The sequence below is a fragment of the Pogonomyrmex barbatus genome, unplaced genomic scaffold (assembly GCF_055798465.1).
Source record: "Pogonomyrmex barbatus isolate J1 unplaced genomic scaffold, ASM5579846v1 scaffold11, whole genome shotgun sequence".
NCBI lineage: Eukaryota > Metazoa > Arthropoda > Insecta > Hymenoptera > Formicidae > Pogonomyrmex > Pogonomyrmex barbatus.
The window spans coordinates 1,383,594-1,398,449 of record NW_028297107.1 but is presented as its reverse complement, the minus strand read 5'-3'; the positions used below and the strand labels follow the sequence as shown (position 1 = coordinate 1,398,449).

The 14,856-nt window shown below is 35.4% G+C and overlaps 1 protein-coding gene and 1 long non-coding RNA gene across 2 annotated transcripts in view; one reads left to right on the top strand and one right to left on the bottom strand.

The window, feature by feature from the left end:
- The window catches only part of LOC105426876 (putative G protein-coupled receptor B0563.6), a 46,689-nt gene that overhangs the window by 23,765 nt on the left and 8,068 nt on the right, over nt 1-14,856 (bottom strand). Inside the window, exon 2 of the mRNA XM_011638279.2 lies at nt 3,575-4,353. Coding sequence (XP_011636581.2) covers nt 3,575-3,791 — 217 coding nt within the window. The 5' untranslated portion in view covers nt 3,792-4,353. The remainder of the gene's footprint in view (nt 1-3,574; nt 4,354-14,856) is intronic.
- LOC105426875 (uncharacterized) lies at nt 7,978-9,020 on the top strand. Its single transcript, XR_967822.2, has 2 exons — nt 7,978-8,158; nt 8,670-9,020. It is a non-coding gene; the product is annotated as an uncharacterized LOC105426875 (long non-coding RNA).

Below are 14,856 nucleotides of genomic sequence, written 5' to 3'. Positions count from 1 at the left end.
AGAAACTGTGACCCATGATGTGAAGCAAGCAAGATTGCACTGCCTCATCTCTTTTTGTATTCGCCTTTCTTTCTCTTTTCCTTCTTCTTCGTTTCAATTTTTTTTTTAATCATTCATCCTCTAAATCCACCCTAAAATTTTTAACACGCGCGAGAAAATCAAATAGATCAAACATTTTGTGCAATTTTTTACATCCGAACTTCCTGTGATATTAAGACATTTTCACTAACTATCAATATCGAATCATGTATGTTAGCGATCTGCTAATTTCCAATATTCTTGGAAAGATGATAAAAAATTTTGATATAAAGTTCGCATAGAATGGCTGCAGAGATTGCACATATTTACAAAGATTGAGATATAATTGAGATAAGATTGAGATAAGATTGATATACATAATTTATTTTACCTTTGTTATTCCTTTATTTACCGTTATTATTCCTTATTTTTTTTATGTAATGTAACATGACGCGCTTTCTTTTTATTCCTGATATATGCATCTACATATGATACTTGCGAATGGGTATACACGCTAAGAGATTTGGATTTATGCTAATACGGGATATAGGTTGTTGGAAAAAAAGTTTAAAAAGTTTAAGCCGAGAATAGACCAGATGAAATTGAGCGGGCGCACGCGAGACAATGCTTTCGTAGCGAACGTAACACTTCGGTAGCGTAAACCACTTAGGGCCGGCTTTACACTCTTGTGGCACGATTCCGTGTGCGAGGCTCCAGGCTATATTCGGCAGTTTTGCAGCTGCGGCTGCGGAGTTGGACTCCGAAAGGAAGCTTCATATATACGCGAGAAACGTGTTACAGACGCGGAGAAATCTAATCCTTAAGGACCAGACCGGTGATAAAGACACAACTCGGGCGGGGACGTGCCGCCCATCGAGGGCGAGAGTCTTGAATACAGTTTTCGTTCGGAACGTGGCATGGGATGGAACTTGGCGAAAATGCCAAAATCAAATTGCCGAGTAATTTCCTCCCTAATGCGCCGGCGTCATCATTGCCCAGGGAAACATATATGGACGTCGACGGCGCCGCAAAAACCGCCGAATCGTCTCCGGAGATGGAAACTACGGAAGAGACTCGACGCAGCGAGCGCAAGTCCATCCAGAAAATCTCTCCTTTCTCCGAAAGTGACTATGTTCCATATGCGCGATTCATCTCCGCCACTCTTCAAATTGAAAAATAAATTAGCAATTTTTCAAAAGCAACGTATTTTATATACAGTATTTGCTTCAATTTTGAGAAGTAGAAGTATGTACACAGAAAGAACAATTTTATTAACTAAAAATTTGATCAAACTGTAGAAAATAATTTTGTTGAGCCACCAAAGTAGCTATGTAGGACGTTAAAATCGACTACTAGAATATAAAAAATTTTTGCAATATATTATGCTTAGATTATTTTGATTGCTAAAAACAAAATTCTTTTCAGATGTGTATACAGCCAAATTTTTAGATATTTCGACAAAACTGTTCTTTCTGTATAGAAAATAAAGAATATGAAAGTTATCCGTCTATAAGGAGATGTTTATTTTAAACACAAGAAATGTTTTTGCATTGTGAAGGTATTTTTAGTTGAAATAAAAAGAAATTATTAAGATATCTTTAATTAAAATAAAAAATAAGAAAAAACAAAAACTAGATTATTAAGTAAATTCATAATATGGTTATTTAACTAAAATATAAAAATAAAAAATAAAAATAAAAGAGATAAATAGATATATTGCAAGAATGTTCGTATAACGCATTCCTAGTTTATGTAAGTTCATTTATCTCTAAGAAATTTTTTTCACTTCTCACGACAAATTAATTCATCGATATCGATTGCCGCGGCAACAGGTTCAATGTCAATGACACACATCGTATTGTTTTTTTTCTCGAAATGTCCATAAATATACGAGACGATGAAAGGATCGTTAATAAGGGTGAAACGCGGCTAATGGTCGAAATCGTGGGCGGCATTCAGCACAAATAATGGCACGGCGCCAAAAAAAAATAAGTCGGGTGGTCGAGGGCGATATGTCGGAATCTCAGTTGGAAGTTCGGGTAGAAATAAACCGATTGCTTTGGGCTTCGTATCAAAATGCCGGTCTGTCTTGACGGCGGGCTTCTTGTATTGTTACTCCTCCAAGAAAGAATGCAGTCGCGAGATTTTTACGGGTGTATCTCAACACCTGAGATCGCATCTTCGTGAAAAATAAATTTCTTCGTAGTCAACTCGAGCCGTCGATTCCTCAATCACAGACTAGAATTTCGCCGTTCATTTGCGACGAGACAGTAAGACGGCAAGATGAGATTCACACCGGTTTAATCTGAAAGCGCTTTCCGACGTGACCGACGTATCCGACGTTCGCATTTCCGAAGCGGATACACGTTACCCGATCGCGTTGTTGTCCCGCGAAACTGTGGCGATGAATATTAATGATCGGTCTGCAGTGAAATAGTCAAATCGACGGGCGTAACGATTGGAAGGTTAATTGAGAGTAATGCTCGTCTTTTTCCGGTCGAGCAAACAGATCGTTAATCTCCACGAAAAATTCGCGCTGAATGTAACGTTCAATTTTCATCTTTTCGTTTCAAAAGATATTCCCTGACAGATGCTTTCGGGGTGAAACGCGAGTAAATCGCTCTTTGGGCGGCTATTTCTGCAGTTAGAGTGTTGTTTTTCTTCTAAACCAAAAAAATTAGGATTAAAACGAAGAGAGATTGAGAGCTTTGTTTTAAAATATTCTTAAGGATTGGATAATTGTTCCATTCTCATTGAAGGAAAGAAATTACGTTTTCAACTAGATTATCAATGCGTTTCTTCGCACGCTGGTGAGGAAAAATTCACTTTTATATTTTAACGCCCGAAGAGATATCGCTTCCTTTCCCAGATTTTTCTTTAGTGATCCAACTTTCAGTTTTAAAAACGAAAATTATTGACGAATAATAATTGGATAATTAGATAATCGACGTGCGTAATGAACGCATACGCTAACAATATTCCCTGTACTAAATCGTGCACCCTCTTGAGCGTCCGATAATGCACCCCATTGAAAGTAATGCAATCGAGCTTCCTGTCCCGATCTTACGTAAACATGGAATAATTTTATTGAAAGGTATTACACATTGCTAATGGCGCTGCTTCTTTCTCATCGTCTCTTATTTCAATGCATCTACCTTGTCTTTTCCTCTTATCTAAAAAAATGTTATCAACACAGATACTACTTTCAGTTCTACTTTTCGTTATTATAAATTCATTTCTATTTCATTATCGAGAAAATACCTGTCGTGACATTGATAATTTATTCTACATTTGATTTGGAAGAGATAATGCTTTTGTGACAAATAATTACTGTGTTGACATTTTTATATAATTATATAAAAAAATTTTTATAAATTAATTGCGATTTTATGTGAACGCTACAATTAAATATATGATTTATAATTATTATTTTCTAATGATCTAATTTTCTTCTCTACGACAACATTATTTACATGCAAATCTTTATTGAGCGTAAAAATAAACTTTTTGACAAAAAATAAACAGCAATAGATATCTATCGATAAATAATGCTCACCTCTCATGTAGATATAAGCGGTGCCACGCATGTTTCTTCTCGTGAGTACGATGAGATTTAAGATATTTCCGATGATGCCGAGGCAACAAATAGCCGGCAACACGATACCGTAACTGATCCTCCTCAAAGTCGGCGTTCGAGGATCCTCCAGCACATCCAGGTCTTTCGGTAGCAAGCAAATATTCGGAATCTCACTTGTATTGAGCAGGTCCGTCATCTTGTCGCTCTCTTTCTCTTTGCTTCAGCACTTCTCACAATTTCCAATAAATTTTTCCTTTCCATCTTGTGTGTACGATCGCGGATCCATCTTCAAAACGCTTTTGCTTAGCTATCGCTCGATTCGCGATTTTTCAAAATGCTCGAGAGAGAGACGATAACTTGTGACAATATCGCAAGCCGACTAAGTTAACTAGGAGATTAGCAAGTTAGAAACGACATATGCAAATTTGGAGGTGCCTTTTCGTCGAGCGAGATCGTCAGATCGTCGTGATTCGACCACACAAGTCACGAGAACGGGTTTTACACGCTAGCGCGCGAGAGCGCGCGCATCTGTCAAAAATACACCTGTCGTGCAACAGGTGCGAGAAAAGTTTCATTTTACCATGGAAGCGCCGGGAGAGTCTGGAAGTCTGAACAAGTCCGCTGCGCCGGCTCGAATAAGCGGCTTTACCACTTACGATATCCGCGATTGCTTATTTCACCGAGGAATCCGAACGTGTTCTTCCTGACAATTTGTACGCCGCCATCGTCGAGCGGCAGCTGCACCATTCCACGCTATCCTGAAAACAAACAGGTCGTCTCTGTATGTATTTCCGCAAATCCGACACGTTCACTGCAGCAAATACATTAATTTCTTGCACTCTGTTCGGGAATTTTTCGATCGAAAATGCACGCGCGTGCATGAGCTAAAAAAATTAATTCCTATCAGTGATATCAAAGAATATTAAATAATTAAATTTCACAGTGATATCATTAAATAGACTTTGTGCGTATGTGTGACTAATACAAATTCATCTAAGAATTAATTCATCTAAGATTTAATTATAAATTTATCTAAGAAAACTTGTTTGTCTCATCATGTATCGTACGCAAATTCAGATTTTCAAATTCGCGGAGGACCGCGAAAATATGGGATATGGGAGACGTAAAATCGAATGTCTCGTCACAAAAGAAACGCTAATGAAGCAGAATTCAGGCGTTCAACGTGATTTTTCACAGTTCTGCCTCGCGGCGAGGCGGAACAAGAGGCGAAGTGCGCGGAGAATAAATCTGGAGCGGAGACTCGTCTCGTCTCGTCGCAGGAAGGAAATCGTTGCCGGCAGCGCAACGCGGATTTAGATTCAGGGGTAGATTTCTCCGCTTCCGGATTTTCGTGAGCTCTCGCTCGGGCTCGAGAAGCGGGGCTGAAATTCAGATACCGAACGAAGATGAATAACACCCCTGTCTTCTCGCCAGCATCCACCCACGGACGACGCCACTCTCATAGGCAACACACACCCCCGGAATCATTCCGCAGTCCGTTTATATTCAAGACGTTTGCCGTTTTCGCGTCGCCGCGAATTCCCTTCGTGGCGAGAGATATTTTCCTCTCTCTGCGGAAGGAAAGGAGAGGGAGGAATACCGTCGTGCCTGTCGCCCCCGCAAAACAAATATAATCTCCGCGTCTCTCGTACTTTGCGCGTACCGCAGCGGACTCCGGACGGAGTCGCCCCCGTGCAGTTTCTATGCGCTTCTCTAATGCATCTCTTCCATGTATTTGCCGATCCGCCATCGGAACGAAATACCGAAGTGCACTTTACACGATCCGCCTTTGCATTTTTGCAAAGCTTGCGATCAAGACCGAAGTTTGGGGATCGCGTTTCGCTCCGATGACGTTCCTGGCGCAAATCCCAGGAACTTCACCCGCAAAAAGTATTCCGCAAGTTTTCGTGCGACGCGATGTCGCGCAGGGCGCTCGAATCGATTCTCTACACCGGGAAACAAAATATTCGTTCCAATTTCTTGTCGCACCAATTCGCGAGCAGCTTTCGCTGCCGCGACGTCAGCCTCCCTTGCGTGTTCCCTTTTTTATTTAAATATTTGTATTGAGATCTTCGCCAGAGCACGACATCGAACGCAAAGTGGATGCAATTATCTGACGGTGCCGGGGTGTTTTCTCATCTAAGTGCCGAGAGAAGACAGCTCTTTGCAGTCTGTTATTCGCTTTCTTGTAATAAGCCATGCTGCCTTGTAGAACAGAATCGATCAGAAATTTAGGTTCACACAAAAAAATAGGAACTAGCGCTTTAATAATCCTCTCGCATTTCAAGGCTAATTCGTAAAACAGTTTTTTATCATCTATATTATGTGTAAAATCTAAACTAAAATAATTTTAATTATTACATATTAACTATTTATTAAGATATCTATTAAGATTTTTCTTTTTTAATTTCTCATAAATAATAAATAATAAAACAGATATTCTTGTCACAATCTTAATTACCGAAGAAGGAATAATTAAATTAAAAACAATGTGACTTTGCTATAAACTTACATCAATACACATATATATATATATATATATACATACAAAATATATGTACAAGTTATTAGTATTTATATTTAACCAAATGTTTTCTTTCGACCTTTTCTATATTTTTCTCGAATATTTCGCTTTGAAATAGTTGAAATAGTTGATGATACATTTAGTAACGCGTGTTCTGTAATACCGTGCGGACATAATGTCACAACCACAAGATTGGGCATTGTTATATTTGAATAAAAGAAGCAATAAAATAAATTGCAGTACATGTGACATACTTGCTGAGCACGATAACACTCTTAAATTAAAAATACACTTATATTTTGAACATAACGTATCTAATGTTGAAGAAGACGAAAATTGGGAAAAGTGGCCAGTCAATCCTACATCGGTCTGGCGATATTTTACAAAAGACAAAACATTTACTGCGAAATGCAAACTGTGTGGCCAAGTAATACGTGCATATGAAACAATATATTTGGAACGGCACTTTTTTGAGAATCATAACGAAGAAATAAAAAATTTGCAAAATACAATTAAAAGTTCTTGGTTAAATGAATATTTAGAATTATGTTATGAAGAGAATTATATTAATGTAAACAAATTAGCATTAATAAGGTGCTTAAATTGTCCTGATAATGTACGTATAAGTATATTTTTCGGAATAGAAAATTTAAAGGATCATTTGCTTAAATCTCACAATATATGTGAACCATCAATATATAAAAATAGGAAAAGAAATAAAGCGAATATAATACAAGTAGATACTGAGGAAAATAATGCGAGTACAAGTTTTCAATAGCGGAACATTTTTGAAAATCATCGAAAATTAACGATTTACTGGTAAATACACAAACATTATTTTTATCTTTCTCAAAACAATATAATAAAATTTGATAACAACGAATATTTTAAGAACTGTATATGTATCTAATTTATTAAAATATTATAATCGAAATGTAGCTGTCATAAATATTAAATTAAAATATTTTTACTTAATCAAGTGTACACTAAAATTTTGTTAATTTATTAAATTATCTTATAATATATATGTCAAAAGTGGACTATTTAATACAAATTTATTAGTTATTTATTAATTCATTTAGCATTATTTTGACAATTATAGTTACATATTTAACAACATAAAATTTAATCAAGAATAACAACTTGCATATATCATAACATAGTATAAATATTAAAATTAAATATTTCTACATACTTATTGCAATATTTATTAAAATTTAAATTCATTATCTCCTTTATTTTTTTATTTAAATATTCAATAATTGATTAAAGTTTTTATTTGAAAATGTTTCCGCATGTAAATAAGTAGATATTCAACTATTCAGACATTTAGATAATAAGAAACAAATTTTTAAATAATAATCGAATACACATAAATAATATATCTTTTTATACTTTTAATAATACTTATTGAACTCTCTGATTACAGATTACGGTGCAACTTATAAGGAAGTTTAAAAAGCAAGCAATGATGATACTAATTTCAAATTAAATGTTGAAATCAGGAAAATAATAATATATTTGTATCTTATCTTAAGAATTAAAATGCTTAGATGTAGAACATAGGATTTAATTATTAGATAAGATACAAACTAAGTTCAATATTTTTAACTCGTATCGTTCTTTCACTGATTTTCACTGAACGGTTTTACGAAATGGTCATCCTAGTTGATATATATATATATATATATATGTTGATATATATATATATATTTTTTTTTTTTCAATTACTTGCTTTGTACGGACATAAGAAGAGATTGATTTTTGAAGGCGCATTTATACTTTTTTCATAATGTATCTAATGACGAAGAAAACAAATGATGAAGACAAAGAATGTTGATATTAATTCGGCTTAAATTGCATCGGTAAAATTGCATAAAAAAAGAAATACATATTGTGGAATACAGACTTCAGATATGTAAAATATGATAAAAATATATACAACAACTTTAGACAATTTCTGATTCTTGATATATATAGAAGAAATTTTTCGAAAGGATGTTTAACATATCATATTATGTTAGTGAATGATAGTAATAGTAAGTATAGATAGTAATAGTTCTCATGACATTTCAAATAGTTGAAATATATGAAGACGATAAAATGCACTTATTGCAAATATAATCTGAAAATACATCTTGAAATAGAAGATTTAAAATTTTATTTGCTAAATATTTATGACGCATGTCACGCTTGAAGATAGAATAGCAATAACATTATAGAAAGGAAGAATTTAGGATATAATGACATATTATTTCTTGAATAAGATGCAAATCTTAATAAATATACAGTTAAAGTTTCGTTAGTCTATATATATGTCATGTATTTAGTATTTAAACGTTTAATATATTTAGAAGTAATTGTGCTAAAAACAAATGGTACTTGATTTCGAATATTTGACTTCTTAGATAATTAATGAAAAAAACCTAAATTTGATATAATAATTAAATAATATATTTAACTGAAATATATTTAACTGAAATATTACTGAAATATTACTTTATACTTAATTCTTCGAAACTATTTTTCATTATTAATCTCTGTTTACAGATGACATAGCAAAATAAATAAATAACGAATAACGATAATGCTGGTTTCCAAATAGATACTGACATCAAATCATTTTATCAAATAGCTCTCTTTTACACTTTCGTAAAAATATTAATTGCCATACGAAGACGAAAACTTTTATTGTCACTTTCTCGAGAATGCTTTCTCGAAAATAGTATTTCTGATGACTTCAATATAATATTAATATTAATAAATATAACATGCTTAGAAAATCTCATTGGTGATGTCGACTGTATTACATAGACGAGTTTCCATTGTGAAACTTGCTTCAAATTTCAATATTTTATATATCAAATAATAATAAATGTCATCAACGTTTTTATGATTTTATCGATTTTTTTTTTTCTGATATCATTTCCCAACTGTTTTCTATTTCAGAAGAAAACGTAGAATATTCACGACGGCCTATGATGATACAGATCATAAATATCTGTCACGATCAGAATGAACTAATTTGCAAAAATTTATTAAGAAATAATGAGATTCGTTACGCGGCATCCGGTGAGGTAGAGAACAATGGCCGAGATATTAAATGAAATAATCAACTGCCTGTCGTAATAAACTCAAGGATGACAGTTTGAAACCTCGTCGTTGGATCGTTCGCCGAGATTCGCGGAAATTACTCGAGCTTCCGCATGTACCGGGAGGATCACCGGAATTAATCCGCGATCCCGACTTCGGGATAACGTCCTGCAAACCCATGCGTTTTACGCTTTGCTTCGCAAATGTTTCACGACGCAAACGACGCGCGCGTTCATCTCCGAGAGATCGTAAACTCGGCGACGAGCAAATAGAGCGCGCGTGTGCTTCCTGCCGTCTTGCGGATAGCCTATCGATCACTTAATCTGAGCTGAGATACGCTAACCTCATCCCCCTGGCAAACCTTTTACAACGTTCTTCTTTACTCCGTGATCGCGCGATCGACGAGCTCGCAATTTAATGGACTCTCCATCTCGAGTATAAGCTGCAAAATCGCGATCGGTAGACCGTCAAATTGCGCCGAAGCCTGGTTGATGGAACAGGGTCGCCGAAAGATAGATGAGATCGCTCGCAAGTTTCCGAAACTTGCGGGAAACGTGACGAAATTTTTAAGTAAATTACGAACGCGTGAGTCTTTGAGATTTGTGTGTTCTCTACGAAACAGGAGCTGTAAAGAAGTCAAGTAGATTGATAGGATAAATTTTCCGTTCCTGTTTGTTAAAAAAATTAGCACATTTCAGCGCTATTGGAATATTATTAACGTGATATCCGATAAATATTAAAAAAATTATTGGAGCCTATGTAATTAAAATTACTAAAACTTGTATTTACGAGAGATACCTAATTTTCAAATGTAATATAAAAATCAAAGTTATTTATTTTTTTTATTAAAAATGCTCACTTTTATTATTTTAATACTTAATACATAAAATAAGCTGTATGATAAAAAAAGTAGCTTGGGTTTTTATAATACTCCAATGTGTTCGTGGCACGACAAAAATACACGTATGCCCGCTTACAGAAACCGGCGCATGTTACAACAAATTATTATAATCGAGTTGTTTGACAAGGAATCAAGAAAAAATTGATGAGGGTGGAGAGCAAAAGAAAGGGAGAAGAACTTTTTGTGTTGATGAGGTCGACCAATTCTGCAGCCTGACGAGCGTTTCGAGTTTCACCTCGTAATCACTTTCGTTCACTATTCACGTTATTGCCAATCAAGTCAGTATGATCGCCTTGTCCAGATCGCAAAGATCGATGTTGCTGTTGTCAATCGCAAGAAATCTATCATTTTATTTTCGTAAAAAGAGGAAAACATCTAGATTTTAATTTATTGAGCAAATTCGGTGCCTTTTTTATGAAATGTCAAGTTTATTCAGAAAATCAAATAAAAATATACTGAAAAGTATTATGTTAAGTATCCAAGCATAAGTCTAACATAACGTTTCTTCATATAATCTGATTTAAAGTAATATCAGTTTTGTAAATACATGCCGCAAAATTTTTATACAAAGCAAATATTGACATGAGTTCTGGATGTTATATTAAAATAGCAAATGAAAAAAAGACTTAAATTAAAAAAATTTTTTCATTCCTGATCAAAGATGCAAGGATCAATGTTTCTTATTTTACTACTAACTTTATTTGCTCAAGTTTACAACTTCGTTGATTGAAACCGTTGTACTGAATATCGTATTGATAATCCTTGCGATAATTCTAGAAATATGCGAAGGATTTGTGGAACGATAAAAACTGGCATGTGGGTGGCATCGTGGAGTGCATCGTATAACGATGCTCACGATCGTTACGCTAAAACATTGCAATTCGATCCGCGTTGCGTACACATTTGCGTCAGTGTTGTGCGCGCGTGGCTGGCACGTGGATTGCAAAAATATCTCGGTGATAAATCATGAGCCGTTCCGGTGAAACAACAGTTCACGAGTCGAAGGGTTGAACGTAAAAGTAAATTTGGTGCACTCTTCCATGTGAGAAAATAATAGTGGAAAATTCTCTTTTTAGAAAAGCTAAAACTAGCATCAAATTTAACGTTAACTGTTGTTAAGGAAAATTTTTTATATTAATTTTTAATTAAATAAAAATCATAAATAATAGAATATTACAAATAAAATTATCATAAAAAGTAATACAAATATTGTTAAAATTGTAAAATATATATATATATATATATATATTCTTTTATATATTTTCTTTTATATTACACATAAAAGAATTAATTAATTTTAAAAAAAAAAGATATTGTTCTAACAATTTCGTGAATTTTTTGCTCTTGAACTTTTCAATTCTTTTAGATTAACTTTATTGTTAATATATATAAGACTTATTATGTACAACACTATATAAATACGATAGAAGAAAGTTAAATACGAAATAAGACTATGATCGATATGACTTCGCATGGCACGTGTAAATAACGTTTACACTTAGAAATCTTTCTTTCTTTCTTTCTTTCTTTCTTTTCATATTTTCTTTTTTTTTTCTTTTGTTTATTTCTTTTTTTCTTAGAATCTTGTAATAGTTTCTTAGTATCTTGTATGGTTATCACCTACGCGAATGTAGCGAAGCAAACGAGATGGGCATACCAAGCAATCGTAACAATAATCGAAATACTAAAAGAACCGTTTTTATTATCGTCTAAACGGCCATGTTCGAGAGCTCGGAAAAATATGAGAAATCGACACTTGCATCGACAAGTGTGTAGCGATTAATATCTTGACGTAACGACGGAAAACATAAGAGAGAAAGGAGTGTCAGAGGGAAGCAACCTGCCGTTGTTTGGAATTGATACGTGGCGCAAAAGTCCCGTAGGAAACTTTGCAATTTCCTTAACCACGAGTGCGCGAGTGTGTTTTGCGACGGGGTGACAAACTTCCGCAAGTTTTGCACTGTGGGGGCCCCCTTTCTTAGCTTGCCTTCTCTCTCGTGCTCTACCTCAAACCATTTTCCTCAACCCACGCGGCAGCTGCTTAAACTTAAAATACGGCGGCAGCGGCGAAGAAGGAAACTCGAGTATGCCAAGCATTATGCATTTGATTTCCGCCGGGGACGTCGCCCAGGACCGCGAACCGGCATGCATTGTGGGGGCACAATACGAGATGCACAGAGGAACGAGTCGAGCCGATTTTACGCTTATAAGGCGTCTTTGCCACCATTCGGTGGGTGCACAGGTCCTACACAGTTTGTGACGCTCTCAGCCGCTCGCGAGCCTGCCCGCGGCGAAACTTTGCTCCATTTTTCTTTGCGAACTTCTCTCCGCGCGTTGCTTCCTCCTTTTGCCTACTCTCTTCTCGTAGAGAATGTTTGATTTTAAACTTTTGACGATTTGTCGTCGTGATTTCGATAGATGCCTTGATGCACAATCTGTTAGACTTTTATTAAGTGTATGTTATTTAATGTATATTTAAAGAACAACTAAGATGTTTCCTTTGTCCACACGATATTTTTTTATAAGATAACAAATGCTAATATTGCATTAAAGAATTGCATTAAAAATAACAATAATAACAATAATGTTTTAAATAATTGTTTTCAAATTTATTATAATTTCTAAAAAAAATTACAAAATTGCACTAATTTTAATAATATTTATGCACTTTGTAATTATTTTATTATTTTATTATATTTTACATTTTATTGTAATGTTTCTGAAATATACTATTAATAAAATAATACAGTAAGACAAAAAGAACAATCCTTCTTTGACTCACTTTTGTCGCGTAGGATTCCTCTTTAACTGTTCTCATATGTTATAGAGCACTAGTCGCATTTCATGATTTCCTTAAACTGTCATTATTTTATGCATTTGCTTAAAATAATATAAAGTTTATAATAGGAGATTAAAGTTTATAGTAGAAAAGCTTAGCTAAGCCTTCCTATAACAAAGATCTGTCCACACCAATAGCGTGTCTTCCGCCCACGTTGTTTCTTTCAGCGGAACAACCAGACAAGTGTCGCGGATAATTGAAAACTAAAAGCTCAGCTTCTACGCGATATGAATAAACCGCGATGTCGCGTGCTACAGAGACGGAGATTTATCTTCTGCTAGGAACAAGACACCAGAGAATTTCGAGAAAAGAAAATTTATCTTAGAAAGTATCGCGGGGCGAGGGGAATGTTGCGGACGGGATTTAATTTATTCTCGTGTATATCGAAATGTCTTCCTTAATTTCGATTATTTATTATTTCCCTTTAGATTCTCGACTTTAGCACGATGTAAACGCCAGCGCTGATATTTATTTTATATACTAAAGATTTTTCTTTATTTTTACACTTATTATATATTTAGCATTAAATATTTTATAATATTGTTAGACACAGTTTCTATCTCTATATTTTTGAAAAAACAAATTCTAAATCGTTATTTCCTTTAAACAGTCTATTCTCTCGGGAAGTAATTAAACTTTACTACCGGCAGCGAAATTAGGTCGGCGCGGCCGGAGTATGGACGAAAAATATTTTAGCGGGCGCTTATCGAGCTATCGATAGCATAATTAAAACCGATGTCAACGCATAAAGCGACGTCGACGTTCGCGCTCATTTACTCGGCAAATGAAAATAGGTTTACGCGAGTCCCCGCGTAATCTCATCATCGTCATCGTTACGTAATAATCGCTTTGCACGCACAGAAATGGAGTAATCGTCGAGAGGCTTGACCAGGTTAAATCGGGAATAACGATCTTTCGCCTCTACTTTTCTTCCTGGTGTACGCCCTATCACGACATGACTTTCCGTCGTTCGCTCGATAACGATTCCAATGTGAAAATGGCGATAATCCACATTGTAGATCGTTACATCCATCAGGAACTCGAAAGAAAAGGAGGATACCCCTAGACATATCGCGAACGCGAGTTTTCACGATAGGGGCACCTTAACCTGGGGAAAATGCGACTTCATCGAACGTCGCGAGTCTCTCTCTCTCTCTCTCTCTCCCCCCCCCCGCCTTCTCTCAAGAGACGAGAACAATCCTGGCTGCGACATGTGAAAATGGCCGTAACACGTGTAATAAACGTGGTGTAATAACTTTACACCACGATGCCACCCGCCGACTATCGGGAGCGAAGAAAAGATTATGTCGCCGATAGTAACCGGGTAACGAGATCCTTCTTTATATCAGACGAATCATAAAATCTCTTCTCTCCGCAGCGGGACACGATAGTACCGGCGTGTCCGAGCCTGTGTCGATGATCAAATAATGATATCCTTTCTTCGTTTCTCTGTTTCTTTTGATACCTGGGGAGTCCCTATATCGTTTCGTCAAAGGGTCACTTTCGACCTTGTGAGTAATGTAATATCAGAACGAAGAGTATCAGAGGCAGCGCGCGTATTTTCTCTCGGTTATACAGAATCGTGCGATTCTCTACATTCGCACCATTTCGTATCTTTTTTATATCGCTATAGAATTATGTTGATCCCTAAATTATATAGATCTGTTAGAAAAAAATATGTATCCGACACCAATATGCTGAAAAAGTTGAATAATCCATAGTATAACGCTTATCTAAAAATATACTTTTATATCGTGCCAATCTTTCAGACATTTATTTGTCTATCCGCTAACAATCGTTATCTCCTCTTGATTTTAATTCTCGTAGAAAACGCGCGACTTTCGGTACTGCCTACAGACTTCCTCGCACGCAATCGTTTCGTAATTGGCGAAGATATCGTCGAG